The following is a 23,726-nucleotide window of genomic DNA, read 5'->3' as shown; positions in this document are numbered from 1 at the left end:
TTGTGTGAATTTAAAATAACCAAATATCTAAAAGTTAACATGGCATACTCATAAATGTTTAACTCGCCCTCAGTTAAGTGCTGTGGTGTCTGTCATTATAACTCACAGCAACCTCAAACTCCAGGGCTCACCCTCCTGAATGGCTGAGACCACAGGTGCCTGCCACAACACCCAGCTAGTTTTTCTCTATTTTTACTAGAGACACGTCTCACTCTTGCTCAGGCTGGTCTTAAACTCCTGAGCTGAAGCACTTCACCTGCCTCAGCCTATTAGGATCACAGGTGTGAGCCACCATGCCCAGCTACATTTTTTTTTTCTTGGAGACAGAATCTCACTATGTCACCTTTGGTACAGTGCTGTGGCATCACAGCTCATAGCAACCTCAAACTCATGGACTTAAGTGATTCTCTTGCCTCAGTCTCCTGAGTAGCTGGGACTACAGGCATTCAGCACTACGGCTGGCTATTTTTTGGTTGTCATTGTTGTTTAGCAGGCCTGGGCCAGGCTCAAACTTGCCAGCATCCTACTCACTGAGCTATGGGCACTGAGCCATCAGCTGATTTTTTATTTTTATTTATTTATTTAATTTATTTTAATTTATTTTTTTTTTTGTAGAGACAGTCTCACTTTATTGCCCTTGGTAGAGTGCCGTGGCGTCACACAGCTCACAGCAACCACCAACTCCTAGGCTTAGGTAATTCTCTTGCCTCAGCCTCCCGAATAGCTGGGACTACAGGCACCTGCCACAATGCTGAGCTATTTTTTTATTGCAGTTTGGCCAGGGGTGGGCCTGAACCCGCCACCCTCAGTATATGGGGCCGGTGCCCTATCCACTGAACCACAGGCGCCACCCAGCTGATTTTTTATTTTTAAATAATTTTATATTTGCAGAAGAGTTGCAAAGATAGCAATTTTACCCAGATTTCACTAAGGTTAACATCTTAGGTACTCATGGTATATTTATTAAAATGAAGAAATTAACACAGCAATATGTCATAAAGTAAACAACAGTCTGTATCCAGATTTCATAAGTTATTCCATTAATGTCCTTTTCCTGATTTTGAATCTAGGATACCGATTACATCTAGTCATGTCTTGCTAGTCTCCTCTGATCTGTAACAGTTTTTAGTTCTGTCTTTTTCTATGACTAACAGTGGAAGAATATTACTCAAACATTTTTTATAAACCAATTCAAATTGTCCCTGAATTGGAGTTTGTTTGATGTGTTCACATGCGTAGACTAAGATTAAGGATTTTGAAGAAAGTTGAAGTGCCCTGCTCTTCATATCCCATCAGGTGTACATGATCAATATGTACCAGTATGCTGATACCAACTTTGATCACTTGGATAAACTAGTACCCATTGGTTTTCTCCATTGAAGAGTTACTACTTTTTACTTTCTTTTTTTTTTTTTTTTTTTGTTTTTAGACAAGAGTCTCACTATGTTGCCCTTGGTAGAGTGATGCAGCATCACAGCTCACAGCAACCGCAAACTCCTGGGCTCAAGTGATTCTCTCACCTCAGCCTTTCAAGTACCTGGGACTATAAGTGCCCGCCACAATGCCCAGCCTGGGTTTGAATCTGCCAGCCCTGGTGTATGTGGCCAGTGTCCTGTCTGCCGAGTTACAGGCTCTGAGCCTACTTTGTACTTTTTATACTCTATTTTCATGATAAACCACACTCAAGGGGAGGGTAATTAAGTTTTCTAGAGGTAAGAATATCAAAAAATTTGTTGGTATAAATTCACTATAGTAATTATTAATTTAATAAATAAATATTTTTGGCAGGAGATACATTGAAACTATGCAAATATCTTTTCTTTCCTTAAAGTTTTGCCCACTGGTTTCAGGATTCATGGGGGGAATCTTTTTTTTTTAATTTTTATTTTTGAGACAGAGCCTCAAGCTGTCCCCCTGGGTAGAGTGCTGTGGCATCACAGCTCACAGCAACCCCCAACTCCTGGGCTCAAGCGAGTCTCCTGCCTTAGCTGAGACCACAGGTGCCCGTCACAACGCCCGGCTATTTTTTGGTTGCAGCCATCATTGTTGTTTTTGGCAGCCCGGGCTGGATTCAAACCTGCCACCTTAGGTGTATGTGGCTGGCGCCTTAGCCACTTGAACCACAGGCACTGAGCCCATGGGGGGAATCTTGTGTACAACAATTATTAATTACTGTATGGTTCAGATAGTGATTTTCTATTTCTTTCATGTCTTTTAGATTTGTTATCTGGAAATCATGTAAGTAAAATATGTCCCTTCTCCCCATTTATTTGTTTATTCCATTCTTTACTTATATCAATATGAACTAATAAACATTTATTTTATTCTTTGGGTTATAATCTAAAACTATCATTATTAAATTTGTTGTTGGAATTGTTCCAGCCATGGGCACAATGGAAGCTCTTTCCAGGTCAGCTCCTGTGTCCTAGGACTTGCCTGCATACTTTTATTTTTGAGACAGGGTCTTGCTCAATAGCCCAGGCTGGCATGCAGTGGCACAATCACAAGTCACTGCGACCTCAAACTCCAGACTCAAGCAATCCCCTCCCCTCAGCCTCCCAAGTAGCTAGGACTACAAGCATGAGCCACTACACTCAATCTGCATGTTTTTTTGTTTTTAAAGTACTTTCTTACCTTCTAGGACTACTAATGCTCCAGGCATATCTTGTATTTTTCCTTTCCAAGCCTTAGAATCAGCATTTCTCCAAGAAGCCCTCATTCTATTATTGGAGAATAGTATTTAGAAACCAAGATCTGGGTGCTCTGGGGCTCACTGCTACTAGATATCATTACTTCTAAGGTCTCTCTTAGACGGCAGAGCTAAGAAATATATGTATGTATATGTGTATATATATTTTGTACCTATTATTAAAATAAGTATAAGTTCATACTAGTATCTCCACTTCTAACCCAGCACCGTAGGGGTCATTCTAGCTTTTGGCTTTGCTGACAGTAAGGACCTATTAGCCACACTTATACATGAAGTTTCTGAAATTCTGGGGGGAGGTGATGGTGGAGCCATACAATGTACCACCTCTTGCTCCCAAGATTCCAGTACTAAGGTAAATTAGTATTACACTTGAGTTTTATGATTGATTACACAGGCATCTGTGGATTAACATGGGCACCTAATTCCATTTATCACCTTATTTTATGGTCAAACATAATCTAAATTTCAAATAACAAAATTCCAAGTAAACATTTAGAATTTATTTCTAAAATAAAGACTGTGTCTACTCTGCAATAAAGGAAAAATCCTGGGCTAGCTGAAGTGCTATAACCCCAGCTCTTTGGGAGATCAAGGCAGGAAGTTCACTTAAGTCCAGCCCAGGAGAGCCCAGGAGTTCAAGACTAGGACAACATAGTAAGACTTCATTTAAAAAAAAAAAAAAAAGGTAAAATCTCACCAAATAAATATTTCCATATAAGATTTCCAAGTCTCAGGTAATGATCCATTATTTTGACTAAAGCATATGGGAAATCCCTTAGAGTTCTATATCTACTTATGAATTTATTGTTTTTCTACTCTAAGATCAATGAAGACAAAGGTCATGTCTCTCTAGCTCAGTATCATACTCCTACCACTTATATATAATAGTTGCTTGATATTTTAATTTCCTTAAGCACTAGACATAAGAAATTCACTACCTTTGGGATCCTCAGGTTCTAGTATCATTCTTCTTGGCACAGTAACCAGCAATGAGATTTCCCAAGTACTTAATAAAATGGTCAAATGCACTATAAATAAAAATCTTGTGCATGCTCCAAAACTTTCTCCTTCTCCTTTTTTTTTTAGAGACAGTCTCACTTTGTCACCCTGGGTAGAGTGCTGTTGCATCACAGCTCACAGCAACCTCCAGTTTTTGGGCTTAGGTGATTCTCTTGCCTCAGCCTCCCGAGTAGCTGGAATTATAGTAGCTCCTTTTTTTGTTACAGTTTGGCAGGGGCTGGGTTTGAACCCACCACCCTGGGTATATGGGGCCAGCGCCCTACTCACTAAGCCACAGGTGCTGCCTCGCCTTCTCTTTAATATAATTTCTGCTCACTTTCATTTTCCTTCTTATTTTCTCACACCCTTTTGTCAGGGTGCTAGTGCTGCCTTAGTTAAATGCACTCTTTTAGGTTATTTATTTATTTTTGAGACAGAGTCTTACTTTGTCACTCTTGGGAGATTGCCATGGCATCATAGCTCACAGCAACCTCTAACTCTTGAGCTTAAGTGATCCTCTTGCCTCAGCCTCCTGAGTAGTTAGAATTATAGGTACCTGCCACAACACCTGGCTAATTTTAGAGACGAGGTCTCGCTCAGGCTCAGGCTGGTCTCCAACCCATGAGCCCAGGCAACCCACCCGCCTCGGCCTTCCAGAGTGCTGGGATTATGGGTATGCGCCACCTTGCCAAGCCGCTCTTTTAGTTTAAAGCAGTGGTTCTCAACCTTCCTAATGCTGCGGCCCTTTAATACAGTTCCTGTGGGTCATGACCCACAGGCTGAGAACTGCTGGTTTAAAGAGACATTAGGAAATGGTAGGGAGAGAACACAAGTGTTGCTTTTTTCATGATTTAGAGAGTAGAAAAGAATACCATCTTGAATCTTTTCTTTCTTTTTTTCTTTTTTTGGCCAGGGCTGGGTTTGAACCTGCCATCTCTGGCATATGGGGCCAGCGCCCTACCCTTTTGAGCCACAGGCGCCACCCTTGAATCTTTCTTGGCCTTTCTCCAGACAAAATTTTTGACTTTCATTGCTTTGATGATAATAAAATGTATACATGGATCTTCTCAGAATAATTTCAACATCTATTTGCGGAGCTATATTTCTTTCTTTCTTTTTGAGACAGAGTCTCAAGCTGTTGCCCTGGTAGGGTGGTGTGATGTCATAACCTCCAACACTTGGACTCAATTGATCCTTTTGCCTCAGTTTTTCTAGTTTTAGCAGAGACAGGGTCTTGCTTTTGATCAGGCTGGTCTCAAATTTGTGAGCTCAGGTAATCCACCTGCCTCAGCCTCCCAGAGTGCTAGGATTATAGGCGTGAGGCACCTTGCCTGGCCCAGAGCTATAGTTCTAAGTTATATCTTTTACTTGAGCCCTCAGAAACTATTGGATGTAATAAATCTAAATGATGAATTTAGTTTCCAGATATGACTTTAACAGTAAGAAAGAATACATAAACCAGGATTAAATTTAATCTAGCACATAATATATATCAGAAACTGTGCTAAGCAACTTCATGAGTTGTTGAAAACACCCATCAGAAGTATGTGGTATGAGTCTCACTTTACAATGAAGAAATCAAGATACAGAGAAGATAACACCTGGTAAGTGGTGCAAACAGGATCTGAATGCATGCTATCTAACCACATGCTTTTCTCATCATATCACAGTGTTTTCTTTGTTAAAAAAAAAAAAAAAAAGAAGAGCCATACCTCTTATGAATGTTCTAAATTTTAGAGGATCTCAAAACATTTCTGCTCTACATAATGCTACCTAAGTGGAGCTAGCTTCACATTTCTTTCTACTTAGTAGTCAGAGCTTGCCTTTAAAGTATTCATTTAAAAGAACTACATAGCTGCATAAAATCAGGTATAATGAGATTGTTTCCTCAACAGACTATGAACTGCACATGACCGACATGGGTCATTATGAAAGTTTTGAAATACACAAAATTCAAGAAACTTAAAATAAATAAATGAAGGCTCGGCACTTGTAGCACAGTGGTTACAGCAGCAGCCAAATATACCAAAGTTGGTGGGTTAAAACCAGGCCCGGTTCAGCTAACCAACAACGACAACTGCAACAAAAAATAGCTGGGCACTGTAGTCCCAGCTACTTGGAAGGCTGAGGGAAGAGAACTGCTTAAAGCCCAAGAGTTTGCTGTGAACTGTGATGCTACGGCACTCTACAGAGGGTGACATAGTGAGACACTGTCTCAAAAATAAATAAATAAATGAATGAATAAATAAAGCCCTCCCAGGAACACCAATAAGCCCAGCAAGCTGAAACTTACACAGATGAATCAGAAAGGATGCTGTTGACTGTGTTTTTTGGAAGTGAAAAAATGCACCATAATATAGTGTCTCTCAAAACTTTCATAGTGATCCACAAACCCAAGTTAGGAACTGATTCTCTAGATTTAGGCCATCTTTGAAGAACTTAATTTCTGGGTAATGAAGCTCCATATAAACTTGATACTATTCTTCTGAATATATACCTGGTCCATAATTTATTCTCCTAAAACTATTTTTAACACTGCTTATTTAAAGACCTACTAGGTTACTATTTGATGGATACATTTTTAAAGGAAGGCAACAAGGCCTTCAGGCCTAATTTACTAAAAGCCAGCACTTCAGAAATACTATTATGAAGTAAGAAATTTATTTATTTAGTAACTTATTTATTTATTGAGACAAAGTCTCACTTTGTTGCCAGACTAGACTCAAACTCCTGGGCTGAAGGGATACTTCTACCTCAGCCTTCTGAGTAGGCAGGACTACCCTGTCTGACAGAAAGGCCATTATAAAGCAATTTAAAGGAAAAGATGAAAAAATTGAAGAATAAGATTAGATTAGAAGTACTTGGCTCGGCGCCTGTGGCTCAAGAGGCTAAGGCGCCAGCCATGTACACCCAAGGTGGCGGGTTTGAATCCAGCCCGGGCCCACCAAACAACAATGATGGCTGCAACCAAAAAACAGCCGGGCGTTGTGGTGGGTGCCTGTGGTTCCAGCTACTTTGGAGGCTGAGGCAGGAGACTCGCTTGAGCCCAGGAGTTGGAGGTTGCTGTGAGCTGTGATGCCACAGCACTCTACCCAGGGGGACAGCTTGAGGCTTCTGCCTCCAAAAAAAAAAAAAAAAAAAAGAAGTACTTGAACAAGTCCATCATTTCTGAGAGTAGATTAGGGTGCATCCTTATAAAGTAGAGAAAATACCAGCGTATAAGCTGGGTAGAATGAAAGTTGGATCATGATCACGGCCTCCCTAGGCTTTGAGAAACAGAAATAAAGGTAACTTTGCAGCAGATACGTTGTATTTATTTAGTTATTTATTTAATTTTTTTGAGACAGTCTCACTATGTTGCCCTCAGGAGAGTGAGTGCCGTGGCGTCACAGCTCACAGCAACCTCTAACTACTGGGCTTAAGTAATTTTCTTGCCTCAGCTTCCCACATGCCTGGCCATGCCTGGCTATTTTTTTTGTTGTTGCGGTTGTCATTGTTGTTTAGCAGGCCAGGGCCAGGTTTGAACCTGCCAGCCCAGGTATATGTGGCCAGCACTCTAACCACTGAGCTATGGGCACTGAGCCACATAAGTTCTTTTAAAATCATTAAAAATTCAACAAGTTAGGCTACTCTGGGCAACCACAACGTAACCATAACACAAATATCGTTCATTTACATTAAATACTTACTAGTTCGGGATGGTTTGGAAGGCCACATTTTTTGCACGGTTCATCATCATCTGCTAAGACAGCTTCTTCACTTTCCTTTTCTTCTTCTTCCTCTGAAGCTGCAGATGACTTTTCACTGTCAGACCCTTCACTTTCATCATTGCTGGAATATTTCCACCTGCCACGTGTTCGAGAACCAGTCCATCGAACTTTTCCTTTGGGCTTTACCTTGCATAAAATAGAAAATTGGAATATTTTTATATAATAAGAATGGCTTAAAATATCGCTGCTTATATACTTATTACAGAATATTGAGTCAATACACAAGAAAAAAAAGAAAATTATTGTATATCACCAGATGTAGCTACCATTAAATTCTGGTATATATTGCTGTAATTTTTCTACATTTTTGCCTGTCTAAAAAATGGAGTTATAATGAGCATTTTTATATTTTTTGTCAAGAAACACTCTCCTGATATCATATAAATGCCACCATATAACCGTATTTATTTAATCCTCTATTAGACATTTAGCTAGTTGTTTCCCATTTTTTCACTTTTAGTAACAATGTACTGTTATCCCTATAAATATAAATTTTTACATACATCTCTGTAGTAGGATAAATTCCTTGAAGAGGATTCTGGGTCAAAGGCCATAGATATTTGAAATATAACAGAATGATGACTATATTCTCATATATTGCTATATATGATTTAAATCCATTAGTGATGAACTTAAAAATTTAAACTAGGTTAGAGTTGCTTACAAAGTTCCTGACAAACTTTTAAAAATATATTATTTTGGGAGTAAGTTTACAATTAGATTAATAGCTTTTTACTGCTTTTTTTTTTATTCTTTTAACTCATATTTTAGTTCATTCCTATACCATCGGTTTCTAGCAAAAAACAAAGTAATTCTAACAATAAAAGGGAAAACTTTTTTTTTTTTTTTTGGAGACAGAGTCTCATTATGTCACCCTCGGTAGAGTGTTGTCACCCTAGGTAGAGTACAGCTCACGGTAACCTCAAACTCTTGAGCTCAAGTGATTCTCTTGCCTTAACTTATAATGCAAGAAAAATCCAATCACTGAAAATAAATTTAAAGTGTAAGTAACACTTTTAATTATAAGAAACTCCCAAAGGCTAGGCAAAAGACTTGTAAAAGATTTGCTTAACATACAAGGGCCATTGAAAAGAAGATTCTGGCCGAAGACTAAAGACTAATAAATAAAATGGAGGAAGTAAATACTCTCATAGATTGGTAATAATAGACAGTATTTTAACATGGCCTTTTTGAAGGGCAATGTGGTAATAACTATTAACAATTAAAATACACATGCCCCTTAACCCAGCAATTCCAACTCTAGAAGTCTATTCTAAAGAAATACTCACTCATGTCCGAAATGATCTTCAATGCAGCACTGCCTGTAATAGTCAAAAATTGGAAACAACCTAAATGTCAATCAATAAGGGAGTGGTTAAATAAACTGAGGTACATCCACACTATGGAATATTGTGTGGCCATTAATAAACAAAAGGAAGACTATCTACTCAGATGGTAAGAGTTCAGAGACACACTGTTAAGTTAAAAACTCAGAGAAAAATGAACATATTTGATCCAACGATCCAATTTATTTATAGATATACACATGAATGCCTGAAAAAAGGATTGGAAAGATGTACCCCAAACTGTTAATAATAGTTACAAAGAATTTTCATTTTATAATTCTACAGGTTGGGTATTACTTGAATAGTTTACAAAGAGAATCTATTTCTATACTGCCTGTAATAAAAAAAAATTAAGAGGGGCGGTACCTGTGGCTCAGTGGGTAAGGCGCCGGCCCTATATACTGAGGGTGGCGGGTTCAAACCCAGTCTTGGCCAAATTGCAACAAAGAAAATAGCTGGGCATTGTGGTGGGCGCCTGTAGTCCCGACTACTTGGGAGGCTAAGGCAAGAAAATCGCCTAAGCCCAAGGATTTGGGGGTTGCTGTTAGCTACGATGCCACAGCACTCTACGAGGGTTAATAAGTGAGACTCTGTCTCAAAAAAAAATTAAGAGAAGACAAGATTATACAGTATGAAATTTAATATGTGGAAATAATTACTGTGAAAAGATATCTCCAAGGAATAAAGATACATTTTTTTAAAATTGTCTTTGAGGCCTAAGTTTTAGCCAAAAGCAAAAGCCAAAAATACAGAAAGATATTTTAATTAAAAATTAAAACTCAAGAGTAGAGGTTTTACCTTGTTTACTTTAGAATTTGTATCCTTTTCTGTTTTTTTCAAAATTTCTTTTTTGTCAGTTTTTTGCAAAGCTGCTGTCTCTTCTTCTACTTCATCTTCTCCTTCCCCTCTTTTTTTATCAGCTTTCTGATCTCTGATCTCAGCCACTTTTGCTGTGGGTCTAGATATTCTCGGAGACCTCCTTAAAGTTCGGCCCACAGTTTTCTCTTCTTCCTTTTCTGTCTTTTCTAGCTTGCTTTCTGGTTCCAGAATTGTAGGGGGAGACTCTGGCTTCTTTTTCCGACTAGATATCCTAATTGTCAATTTGATACCCTCTTTCTGCCTTTCAGAGGTTATCTCTGTATTTTCTGCAGCAGTGGATTCTCCTTCAGAAATCAACTTATATTTAAATTTGCTTTTTTGCATAGAACCCTTTGTTTCAGAAGGATCCTCTATGCCAGAGGTCTTTGCATTGTCCAGATTATCTACTTCTACTTTCATGGACTCACAATCCTCTTGTAAAATTGCTGAGTCAACTTTTTTCACAGATTGACCTTCATCAGAACCTACGAGCTCTACCACTTCTTTTTCTGAAGCTAGTTTCTCACAGTGGTCAGTCAGATTAGACGGTGGAGAAGGTTCGGCTACCTCCAGAGAGCCGGGCTTTTCTGATTCTAGTGTACTCTTTGGAACTTCTTCTGGTATTGGACTCAATCTTTGTGTGTCCTTATCAAGAAAAGTCTTCTTGGACTTTTCTAACTTTTCAAAGCATTCTATGATTGGTGGGCGCTTATCCTTCTTACTTTTGGGACACTTCTCTTCAACTTTCATGGTATAAGACTCAGTGGTAGACAAAGCAGTTTTTAAAGACAAATCTTTTGCCATTTCAGAAGATTCAAGAGAGGTTTCCATTTCTGGAGGACTAGGTTCCTCTGCCTGCCCTTCTTGACTCTGAGTCTCCAAGACTGATAATGAACTATCCGCATCTTTCCCTAAAGGAACCACTTCTTTCTCCAGCTCACCTGCTCTCATACTCACTATGACAGAATTTAAGGAATCTTCTCCATTTCCCTCCATGGTAACATTTCTGTCTTTAGAGGGGATATAGCTATTTTCCTTTACATCATAAAACTTTGTTTCTATTTGTTCTGACTTAAAATTTGGAGTTACTTTTTCATCACTAACTTCTCCATTTACCAGTTGTTTTCCTTCATGACTCAAAGCAGTGATTGTAGAGACCCTTTTACAAGTCTCTTCCTCTTGTTTTATTTCATCTTTCAAAAACTCTTTTGTTGGAGTAACTGATTTACACAAAGGTCCTTTGACTGGACTGTCAAAATCATCACTCAGTTTAATTTCTCGTTTTTTTAGTGGTATCTTAGCCTGCTGGTCATTTTTAAGTTTCTCGGTTTCCTCAGTAGATTTCTCGGTAATTTCTTGAGAAGATTTAACGTTGCCACCAAATTCTATCCTCTCAGGCTCCTGTGCCACTAGCTTCTCCAAGCCACCCTTGGTATCTTTAGGATCTGTTCTACATTCCTTCACTTCCATTTTAATGGGTTTAACATTTTCCTTGAAAGAATCACTTTCTTCTTTAATAATCTTTTTTTCCTCACTTTCTGGCAAAGGTTTTTCTAGCTTCACTATGACTGGCAGTTTTACAAGTTCCTTTTCATCTTCTTTTTCTATTTTCACAGTAGTCTCTTCTAGAACATTGGCTGAAGAATAGTTTTCTGAATCTACTGGCTGCTCGTCACCTTTCATCTTTTCATTTTCTTTCAGTTCCTCTAAAAATCAGAAAAACTTTAATTACATGGATAGAAGGTATAAAATGTAAGACTTACTATTTAATACATATTTCCATTTGAAGTTTGTATCTAAAAGAGATGACATTGTCATTGAATATCTGACAATAAAAAATAAAATCTGACAATGAAGAAAATTATAAAACTTCAAAGTGTAACTGCTAGATATTAAAATAGTATTATTTACAAAGGCTCGGGTTTCTCCTTTCTTCAACTTTTAGCTTCAGTGTTCTCAATGGAATGCAAATATTTATATAGCTCAAATAATTTATTGAAGGTCAAGAGATAGTTCAAAAGTACGAAATTGAAAATACTAGATAAAACATTCCCAAAAGTCCATATTTGTTTTATAAACTCACAATTATTCTTTGCTAGTCATTGATAACTTCATTTCACTGAGATAAAATGAGCATGGCAGTGGGAAAATGAAAAAGAGAGAGAGAGAGAAAGGCCATAATCCTATTATCCAGAGACAATCACAGTTATATTTTAGACTACTTTCTTCTGGTCTTGTATATTTTTCACTAAGTTGGGATCATGCTGCCTCAATTTTTTCATTTGAAACATTGCATTTTCTTATGATGTTAAATGTCTTCTATAAAAATGAACCTTAATGGTTATATAATATTCTTCAATGTGCTTATATTACAATTTACTTTATCAAACTGCATAATTATTTTATAAATTTAGACTATACAAAAAATTACTTAGATTTGTCGATCTACTCCTCTTTTTACAGGATTGTCTATGTATTTTCACTGTTATGGAACACCTGATATTTGTAGAGACTTAAACATAACAAAAGCCATATCCAGTAAATACCACACAGTATAATCTCTGAATGGGATTACAAGAGATTGCATTTGTGCTCAGATTCTCTTTTCAGAATTCATTAACTACTAATTTTACCTACATTTTTTATCCCTTAAACTTATCCTCGCTACTGAAAAACCTTAATTCTAAGCCAAGTTGTACAAGGATATGAATTTCTTTCTAAACTTTTGAACAGATTCTCCTCAAGTCTATAAAACATAGTTATGGCTTGGTGCCTATAGCTCAGCGGTTAGGATGCTGGCCACATACACCAGGGCTGGTGGGTTTGAAGCCAGGACAGGCCTGGCAAACAACAATGAAAACTACAACAACAACAACAAGAAAAAAATAGTGAGACATTGTGGCAGGCACCTGTAGTCCCAGCTACTTGGGAGGCTGAGGGAAGAAAATCACTTAAGCCCAAGAAGTTGAGGTTGCTGTGAGCTGTGACGCCACAGCACTCTACTGAGGGCAATATAGTAAGACTGTCTCCAAAAAAAAAAAAAAAAGGCATAAATATGATTTCTCTCATAGGAATATAAATGGGATGGATTAAAGTGAAGAGATGAAGTAGGACATGTCTTTTAAAATGAAAATTCAATATTCTATTAATAGTGAATATTTTCATTACAAACCACTTTCTTTTATATCCAATCACTTTGAAAACCAATCAGAGCCTGAGATTAAAGTAACTCCAATCAGTAGTATTCTTGCCTCTCCACACTGTTAATACCATAAGGTAGGCTGTTAAAATACTTAAAAGACATTGATCAGCATTGATCAAATCTGCATGTATTCCTTGTCAAACTGATAAAACAGGTTTAATAAATTTTTTAATGAGATTGGTTAGAATATCAGGAAACCTAATTAAATGAACATCCTGGTTAACAGTTAAAACATAGATTACTATGTTTAAAAATACTTTCAACTTAATACTAAGTATTTATCATGAGTTAATATTAAAAATTAGCTGGGCACAGTGGTGCACGCCTGTAGTCCTAGCAACTTAGGAGGCTGAGGTAGGAGAACTGCTTGAGCCTAGAAGTTTGAGGTTTTCTCCAGTTATGACTGTCACTGCAGTCCAGCCTGGGTGACAGAGTAAGGCCGTGTCTCAAAAAAAAAGGGGGGGGGGATACATGTGCATAGGTAGTTTATATTATTTTTTATTTGAACTATTTCAGACAGACCTCAATTAGCTTATTTCACCTTCACGCTGGCCAACTATACAAGCATGGGAAAATTATCTGAACCTTCCTAAGTCTCTTCAGACTCTAAGCTCTCTAAAACTGAAACACAAATACTTACACCTACACCTGACAGGATGTTTTAGAAAATGAAGTTTGTAAAGCACTTTTATAGAGTACCTGGTAGTGATTATTATTTGGCCCCCTCTCCTTACCATAAACTTCAGTCACATCAGAAAATTCAAGGTTTCCTAAAGCTAGTATTGCTTTTTTGTTTTACTCTGTTTATTTACCTACAAAGAAATTTTGATTCTTCTTTACCTTATTCTTCCTAATTTGTAAAATGATTAAAATATCTGTAACTATTTCCTGTGTTGACAGTGATTACATTCAATACTACATACAAGGTCTTCACAAGAACGGCACAGGACAAAGCCCTCAATGTTGGCTAATATTAGAATTAAATGAAATGGCAATGAATTCTAGCCTAACTGTTGACAAGTAACATCAATACCTTTTATGATATGGTTTATATTAACAGAAAGTATTATTACATAACTCCAAAAGAATATTTAACTGTAAATTCTTTGAAGTGTATCTCACCAACTTACAAAGTAAGATCTGGGCAAGGACATAGATACTTAGATACACAGAATAGAGGAAGGATCAATAAATTCTTAGAAGACCCTTTAAAATAAAAATAAGACTAAACCCTCCCCCCCCCCAAATTTAGCCATGGATGTCAACCAACAATTTGGAGATGCTGAAATATTCAAATTCCAACAGTAATCTAAGAAATTAAAACTCAAAAGCCAGGCTAAGTGTGGTGGCTCAAGCCTGTAATCCTAGTACTCTGGGAAGCTGAAGTGAGAGGATTGCCTGAGGTCAGGAGTTTTAGTTTGAGAGCAAAATCAAGATTCTGCCTCTACAAAAACCCAGAAAATTTAGCCAGGCGTGGTAGCCTTGGTAGTGTCCTAAGTTCCAGCTCCTGGGGAGGGTGAGACAGAAGGATTGCTTGAGCCCAGAAGTTTGAGGTGAGCTCAATGCTGCCACTGCCCTGTACTCAGGGCAACAAAGCAAGTCTCTGTCTTGGGGCAGGGTGGAAAGGGGAGTGGGAGAGGAAAGTAATGAGATTTTGGGGCCAGGTGTATTGGCTCATACCTGTAATCTTAGCATTCTCGGAGCCCAAGCAGGGTGGACTGCTTGAGTGCAGGAGTTCAAGATCAGCCTGAGCAAGAGTGAGACTTCATGTCTACTAAAAATAGAAAAACTTGGCGGTGCCCATAGCTCTGTGGGTAGGGTGCTGGCCACATACACTGAGGCTGGTGGGTTCGAACCTGGCCTGGGCCTGCTAAAACAACAATTACAACTGCAACAACTTAATAGTCAGGCACTGTGGTGGGCGCCTGTTGTCCCAGCTACTTGGGAAGCTGAGGCAAGAGAATCACTTAAGCTCAAGAGTTTGAGGTTGCTTTGAGTTGTGATGCCACTGCACTCTACCCAGGGCAATAGCTAGAGACTCTGTATCAAAAAAAATTTTTAAAGTAAAAATAAAAAAACTAGTTGGGTGTACTGACTGGCACATGTCAGTGGTCCCAGCTACTTGGGAGACTGAAGCAAGAGGATCACTTGTATCCAGGAAGTTGAGGTTGCTGTAAGCTAGGATGTCACCATAATCCTCCCAGGGCAACAGATTAGACTATCTCAAAAAAAAAAAAAAAAAGGCAATGAGGTTTTTTAAATTATTTATTTATTTATTTTTGCAGGTTTTTTTTGGGTGGGGCTGGGTTTGAACCCGCCACCTCAAGCATATGGGGCCGGCACCCTACTCCTTTGAGCCACAGGTGCCGCCCTGGCAATGAGATTTTTAATCAAACCAATCAGCAAAGTTTTTATTTAGTGATAATGGTTAAAGCTTCTAAATAAGATGGAAAGAACTTTGTTCTTCTGTACAGGTTTGTACGTGGTTCGTGTTATTACAAACTAGGTACAACCAACTCAGTAACTGTTCAATAAATATTTATTAGAGGGCTTCCTTTACATCTGGAAACTTCTTAAAAATTTTTTTAAAGACATGGGGAAATTCTTAGGGTTGAATGGGTTTTTTTCATTTTTTAATTTCAGATTAAAGTGAAGGTAAAAACAATTAGGTTACAATGTTTCATTTGTTAGGTATTGTCCCTACTATGGTTGTGTTTTAGGGTAGAATGTTAAGTGGAAGATGCTGGATATAAAATTGTCTTTTTGTGTGTAATCCCAATGTACAGAGGGAGAAACACTCCATGTTCTCACATATATATGGTATCTAAACAAGGTAAATTCATAGAATCAGATAATAGAATGATGGTACCAGTGGGATGAGGATTGGGAGGGAGCTGGAAAGAGGCTAGTCAAAGGATACAAAATTTCAGATAGGAAAATAAGTACAAGAGATACATAGTATAGGCTGGGTGCAGTGGTTCAAACCTATAGTCATAGTACTGTAGGAGGCCAGGGCAGGGCAGGTGGATAGCTTGAGCTCAGGAGTTGGAGACCAGCCTGAGCAAGAGCAAGACCCTGTCTCTACTAAAAATAGAAAAACTAGCCAGGTACTGTGGCCCATGCCTGTAATCCCAGCTACTTGGGAGGCTGAGGCAAAGAGGGTCGCTTGAGCCCAAAGGTTTAAGGTTGCTTGCTTAAGCATAGATCACTGCTGTGAGCTATGATACCACAACTCTACCCACAGCTGAAAGAGTGAGACTGTCTCAAAAATAAAAAGAAGAAAGAAAAAGAAAAGAAAAAACATCTACAGTATAGCATGATGAGTAGAGTTTACAACAATGTATTATATAACTGAAAATGCTGAGAGATTTTTAAGTGATCTCACCACAAGAGTCAACACACTATTAATTAGCTTGATTTAGACATTCTACAATGTGACTATATTTCAAAACGTCATGTTTTGTACCCTAAAATATATACAATTTTTATTTGTCAATTAAAAATAGAAATAAATAATCTGAAAAAAATTTTAAATCCTGCAATCTGGAATAAGAACGAAATATAAATACAGGATAGGCTCAGCGCCTATAGCTCAACTGGCTAAGGCGCCAGCCACGTACACCTAAGGTGGCGGGTTCGAATCCCCAGCCCGGACCCGCCAAAACAACAATGACGGCTGCAACCAAAAAAAATAGCCGGGCGTTGTGGCGGGTGCCTGTGATCCCAGCTACTTGGGAGGCGGAGGCAGGAGACTCGCTTGAGCCCAGGAGTTGGAGGTTGCTGTGAGCTGTAATGCCACGGCACTCTACCCAGGGGGACAGCTTGAGGCTCTGTCTCAAAAAAAAAAAAAAAATACAGGATAAGGATGTCATGTGTTGGGTTCTCCTGAATGCAGTGAGAACCCTCGAACTGCAGAGCTGTTAATAACACATGCTGGTGTCTACAGAACATAAGGCTTTGAAGCTAAAGGGATTCTTACACCAACTCAATGTGAATCCCACATACTTGCTCCTGAAGTTGTTACGTGGGAGACGTGGGAGAAAACAGATCCTGGATAGCCATATGAACTGCTCTAAGTACTTCTCCAAAACACTAAATGTTGCAATATGGGTCAAGCTTTGAGAGCTTATCTAGCTCACAAGTTTACCATGACTACGCCGTGATCTACTTTTAACTTTTTTAGACAAAAAATGTCCCTACATAATGACACAATGAAGTGACTCAAGTTCCTTTATCTTTACAAATGTTATCTTTCCAAAATGTTATCATCTTGAATTTAAGCTTTAATTGAATATTATGTTCAAAATGGTCAAAGGAGGATCACACGTAAGTTACATTCAGTAACTTTGACCTATCTACACTCAAATACAAAAATAGCCATTTTCTAAAGTTAGGCTTATTAAGGAACCATATCCCTATTATTTCTACTCATATTAAAATTCTCATTAATATTACAAATAACAAATCATTATAAATATTACTCATATCTGTACTTTCATCAAGTACAATAGAAATCATATAAAAAAAGATTTAATATCTTGTCTCATTTGCTACAAGGTATCTATTCATCATGAGCAAGAGTATTTCCAATGTACTTATTTATGCAAATGCTCATTCCAGTTTGATGTGCTTTTTGCTGCACTCTACATAAATAAAGGTTATACATATGTAATTTTTTTTTTTTTTTTGAGACAAAGTCTCAAGCTGTAGCCCAGGGTAGAGTGCTGTGCTTTAAGACTCTTGGGCTTTAAGCGATTCTCTTGCCTCAGCCCCACAAGTAGCTGGGACGACAGGTGCCCCCCCACAACACCTAGCTATCTTTTTGTTGCAGGTGTCATTGTTGTTTTAGCAGGCCCAGACTAGGTTTGAACCCACCAGCCTTGGTGTATGTGGCCAGGGCTCTACCCACTGAGATATGGACACTGCCCACATATGTAATATTTTTCTCTTAAAATATATGTAGCTGTTTAGCTGAGCACAATGGCTCACGCCTGTAATCTTAGCACTCTGAGAGGCCAAGGGAGGTGGATTGCCTGAGCTCACGGGTTCAAGACTAGCCTAAGCAAGAGCATAAGACCTTTCTAAAAACAGCCAGGCATTGTGGTGGGCCGCCTATAGTCCCAGCTACTTGGGAGGCTGAGGCAAGAGGATCACTTGAGCCCAAGAGTTTGAGGTTGCTGTGAGCTATGACGCCATTGTACTCTACCAAAGGCAACAAAGTGACACTCAGTATCAAAAAAATAAAATAAGTAAAAATAAATAAATATATGTTTAAAATAAAGGAACAACAAGGTTGACTGGGGTTAGTTAAAAAAAATAAGAATAATTAAAGAATATATAGCTGCACATCCTAACATTTGAAAACAAATCTCCTTGAAATTTCAGTCCTTTCCCTACCCCTTCCAATTTCTACATCAGGTATCTTTTCTATTAACTGTTATAATTTTTACGATGGATAGCTTCATAATACCACATGGTATGGACTTAACTGTGTCCCCTACAAATTCACAAATAAATGGAAGCTCTAATCCCCAGTGTAACTGTATTTAGATATGGGGCCTTTCAGAAGTCATTATGGCTTAAGGAAGTCCTACAAACAAGGTCCTGAGATGACAGGAATAGTGCTCTCCTAAGATTAGAGGAAAAGACACCAGATCGCTTTCCTCACAGACAGAGAGGCAGCTACGTGAGGACATGGGGAGAGGCAGCCATTTGTTAGCTAAAAAGAAAGCCTCCATCAGAAATCAAATCTGCTGCTTCTAGCCCCAGAACTTTGAGAAAACAAATTTCTATCATTAAGCCATCTTTGTTATGACAGCCAAAGCAGACTAATATATGACATTAAAATATGAATCTTGTATGCTTTATATCAGATAACATGTTAACAGTGGCCAAAGGAGGATTATCTCTCTGCTTTTTACCTATTATTACTATACTGATATTCTTCACTTCTATGAACAATTAGTTCCTCTCTCCCATTTTTTTCTTTTCTCTTTTTTTTTTGAGACAGAGTCTCACTTTTGTAACCCTTGGTAGAATGCCATAGCATCACAGCTCATAGCAACCTCAAACTCTTGGGCTCAAGCGATTCTCTTGTTTCAGCCTCCTGAGTAGCTGAGACTATAGGTGCTCGTTACAACGCCTGGCTAGTCTCAAACCTATGAGCTCAAGCAATCCACCTGCCTTGGCTTCCCCGAGTGCTAGGATTATAGGCGTGAGCTAACATACCTGGCCCCACCTTTGTTTTTTCAATGTTCACAGATATGAACATAGTGTTTTATTTTCATGTTAACTGTACTATATGTAAACACAATGTAACTACGAAGCTAATTATACAACACTGACCACCCTCCCCAATGTGCTAAGATTACAGAGGATACAGGGACGGACTATGGTAAACTGGACAGTGTGACTATCACCTAAGCAGGAGCAACCATTGCTCAGCAGCCAGAGCCACCTCCTCCTTCTGTGTGTGTGTAAAAGAGAGAGACAGACAGGGTCTTACTCTGTCTCCCAGGCTGGAACACAGTGGCATCATCGTAGCTTACTAAAACTTCAAACTCCTCTGTTAAAATAATCCTCCAGCCTCAGCCTCCCAAGTAGCTGGGACTATAGGCACATGCTATCACACCTGGATAATTTTACTCTTTATTTCATAGAGATAGACTCTCTCTTGCTTAGAGAGACTCAGAGAGAGAGTCTATCTCTATAAAATCCTCCTGCCTCACTCTCCCCAATGTGCTAAGATTATAGTCATGAGCCACCAATGCCAGCCTAGTCCATTTTTTATAGGTGGAAATGATGGTCCATAGTTGCCAATTATTCTAATTTTTAATTTTAGAAGTTGACAGCCACTTCAAATTTAAAGAAAAATTACACATGAAAATATATGTTCTCTCAAAAATTAGTACATGTATGTTCTACATTATTCAAGTAGTCAAAAAGTGGAAACAACCAAACTGTCCAGCAAGTGATGAATAAATAAACAAATGTGATATATCCATACAAAGAATATTATTTATCCATAAAAGGAAATGAAGTTCTGGCACATGCTACAACATGGATGAACCTGGAAGACCTTACACTGAGGGAAAGACGCCAGACACAGAGGCCACATATTATATGATTCTATTTACATGAAATGTCCAAAAGAGGCAAAACCACAGAGACACAGAGTAGATCAATGGTTTCTAGGTCCTGGAGGAAAGGAGAAATGGTGAGTGACTATCAAATGAGCAGATAGTTTCTTTGTGGGATGTTGGAAATATTCTGGAATTCGATACTGTTTATGGTTGCACAACTCTGTGAATATACTAAAACCACTAAACTATACTTTAAAATGGTGAATTTGGTCTTTGCTTTATTAAAAACAAAGCAGCACTATAAAAACTAAAACAAACAAGTTCCATGCCAAGTTAGATCCGTGAGCTACAAATTCTCTTGACAAGAAATTCTAAAACAACACTCCCTTATCTGTGTACATGTAGACCGAAGTATATGACTACAAAAGTTGACAAATGGACAGTCTTTTCCCAATTAGTAGGGGGAAAAAAAACCACAAGTAAAGATCAGCTGAGTTTCCCTCAACTTTGTTTTTCCACAGAAGTTTCTTTTTAACTTTTTGGTCCCTTCTAAATTAAAATGCAGTACCTAATATAAAGTAAAAAAATAGACATTAAATTTCACAACATTCTGTAAGATCAATAACATCCAGGTAGTGTACTGCCTGAACTGACATACTGGATCTTAAAGAGCCAGACAAGGGTTTAAATGATACCTAACATTTATTTGTAAATCTACCATAGTTAAAAGAATAATGATTCAAGTATTTGAGAGCTTCATGCCTGGCCCTCACATAAATGAGATAAAAGTGATATAAAGAAAGTCCTAGAAAAGGGATCAGGAAGGGGGATTTCAGATAGCCAGTCAAGTATAACCAGATTTTTTAGGGAGGAGGGGAACAATATCTGAGGGAGAGAACAACATTAAGACACAGAGGAAAGCCCAAGACACAGAGAAAAAACAAAAGCAAGCATCTGAATAACCTGGAACCCATGTTTATGTAAGAAACAGGAGTTAACTCTAGAAAGAGAGAGGCCAGATTATGAGATTCTGAATGTCAGTCTAGGGAATTTAGATTTTTTTTTTAGAAGGAATTTCTAATTGTCTTTGAGACAAAACCAACTTAATTATACAGCTGGTGGATTTTCTAGGTTGCATGCTGCCATTTTTGAACATTTTACCTACTTTTATAGATAATACATTTCTCCTTAGCACCTATAAAAAATTTTTTTTTCTTACCAAGATTAGATACAGGCATGACAATTTAACTAATGATTAAAGAAAAATCTACTTTAGCTACAAGAATAAGAATGGCTGTTTATTCTCTCTCCAGTGCCTACTTATCTTTATATCTTGCTGCCTGACTTCTGAATATACAGCCACACTTAACTTTTAACTTTTGACACACTTTGCTTTACCACTGTGTGAAACATTCCCAGGTACTATTTCCAGCTTTCAACCTACTCCTTTCCATTTTACTTGGCCTCTTCTAACACAGCCAAACAACGTTTGTTTATATCTCAAAGTAATTAAAATAATAAACCAGAATCATATTTCTTTGATCTTGCCATGGAATACATTACAATAATAACATCTGAGAGGACAGAGGAGCTGAAATTATATGCAAGTGCAGCATCAAATGTGCATGGGGACTCCAGAGACAGACTGCCAGGTCTGAGTATTAGACCTAACAACTAACAGGCTTCATGACCTTAAGAAAATTACTTAAGGCCCAGTGTGGTGGCTCATATCGGTAATCCTAGCACTCTGGAGGCCACGGCAGGTGGAGTGGTTGAGGTCAGGAGTTGCAGACCAGCCGGAGCAAGACTGAGACCCTGTCTCTATTAAAAAAAGAAAAATTAGCCAGGCATTACTGTAGCAGGTGCCTATAGTCCCAGCTACTTGGGCTGAGGCAAGTGGAACTCTTAAGCCTTGAAGAGTCTTCAAGGCTTCAAGGCTTCAAGCCTTCAACCTTAAGGTTGAAGTTGCTGTGAGTTATGACACTACAGCACTCCACCCAGAGCAAAGAGTGAGACCCTGTCTTAATTAAAAAAAAAAAAAAGTTACTTAAATGGCTCTTTGTCTTATTTGCCTTAACTGGAAGAAAGGAAGTAATAATATAACACTACTTAGTATGTATTATAATATGACATGACTTAGTATGTATTATAATATGACACTACTTAGTATGTATTTTTGTGAAGATAATATGACTTAATATATGTAAAGCACTTAGAATAACATCAGCATATGGTAAATGGTGTTATGTGTTACTATTTTATCCAGTTTAGTGCAAGTTTTACAAAAGCAAGGAATTTAGTCTGCTTTGCTTACTGAACTCCATGACTAAAATCTTGCCTAGCACAAAGTAGGTATACAACAAATACTGATTTAACTAACGAACGTAATGGATAAGAAACATTTTTTTTGTTAGAGCAAGAGAAACAGAGAAGTCCTATTTAAAAGGGAAGAAAACAAGAGAGAATTAAATGTCCAGCTCTACCTCTTCTGCTTTTTCAAAAGATGTGATCCTCCCCACAGACCTTTTTCTCTTTAGTTATCTGAGAGTTATAACATCTGCATTCATTGAGAAATGTTTTCAGAAACAGTTATAAAAGACATTGGTGCATTTGTTTCAGAAGTTAGGGAATATTGACTATATAAACCTTGCTGCTCAAAGTATGGGCCTCTGTCCAGTAGTATCAATATCACATAGGTCTTCGTTGAAATGGTCAACCAGCAAACAGCCAAGATCTATTTCATAAGATCCTGTATGTTAAAAAGTTCCCTAGGTAAACAACAAGTGAATTAAAGTTTGAGACATACTACTCTAGATCATTCTAGTTAAAGAGCACAGGCTTTAGCAGGTTTAGGGCTCAAATTTAGGCTCTGACACTTTATTATGTAAATGACCTGAGGGCAACTTTATAAATGTCCCAATTTCCTCAACTGTAAAATTGAAATAATAATAACAGTAGTTACCTCAAAAAGTTGCTATGAGGATTAAATGAAAATCCATATGTAGCATTTGGTAGACTGCAAAGAAAACAGGATGTGCCCAATAAATGTTAGCTGTTGTTACTGCTGAAATCCCCCATCCACTACTATGAGGTCCCACAAAGAAATTTTAGCATTAAATAATAGAAAGAGCTTTACTTTATGGAAAAGTTTGCTTTGTTTTCTTTCTACTTCAAACTGCACAATGAGTCTCCCTTTAAGATAGGGTCAAACTTAAGGTCTCCTAATAGAAATAATTGCCTATTAAATGTCTATTGGGCTTATTTCTAATTCACATTTTCTCTGCTTTTGATTTTTAATTGTGTTTGGGAATAAGCAAACATGAATGAATGACCAAAGTGAGCGACCAAATGAACAAATAATATTAAGCCTAAAAAAAGTCTGGAAATGCAATGGGGAGCTCAGACTACTTTAAAATTTATTATGCTTTACTGAAGTAGCCTACTAATTTAACTTTCACATGTAGAAAAGAAATCTGACTTACAAATAGAAGAATTTTGAAATCATATAAAATGATATAAAGAGGGCAATAATCAGGATTTTTGATAAAAGCAATACTTAATACATATACTATATGAAAAGGCATAGTTCCTTGTTTTCAAGTAATGTTTGCAGATACAAGATGCTTTAAAAATGGTTCCCTTGGCTTGGTGCCTATGGCTTAAGTGGCTAAGGCGCCAGCCACATACACCTAAGGTGGCAGGTTCAAATCCAGCCCGGGCCCGTCAAACAACAATGACGGCTGCAACCAAAAAATAGCC

General features: G+C 37.9%; 1 protein-coding gene across 1 annotated transcript in view; it reads right to left on the bottom strand.

Annotated features, from left to right (window-relative positions):
• Positions 1 to 23,726, bottom strand: part of RSF1 (remodeling and spacing factor 1) — a 78,002-nt gene that overhangs the window by 30,202 nt on the left and 24,074 nt on the right. The window contains exons 4-5 of the mRNA XM_012803706.2: positions 9,624 to 11,389; positions 7,399 to 7,605 (exon numbers count right to left, since the gene is read on the bottom strand). Of these exons, the coding sequence (XP_012659160.1) occupies positions 7,399 to 7,605; positions 9,624 to 11,389 (1,973 nt within the window). The remainder of the gene's footprint in view (positions 1 to 7,398; positions 7,606 to 9,623; positions 11,390 to 23,726) is intronic.

Source organism: Otolemur garnettii, unplaced genomic scaffold, assembly GCF_000181295.1.
Source record: "Otolemur garnettii isolate 467f Iridium unplaced genomic scaffold, OtoGar3 scaffold00001, whole genome shotgun sequence".
NCBI classification, from domain to species: domain Eukaryota; kingdom Metazoa; phylum Chordata; class Mammalia; order Primates; family Galagidae; genus Otolemur; species Otolemur garnettii.
Note: the sequence above shows the minus strand (reverse complement) of the source record. Positions and strands in the feature narration are given on the sequence as shown.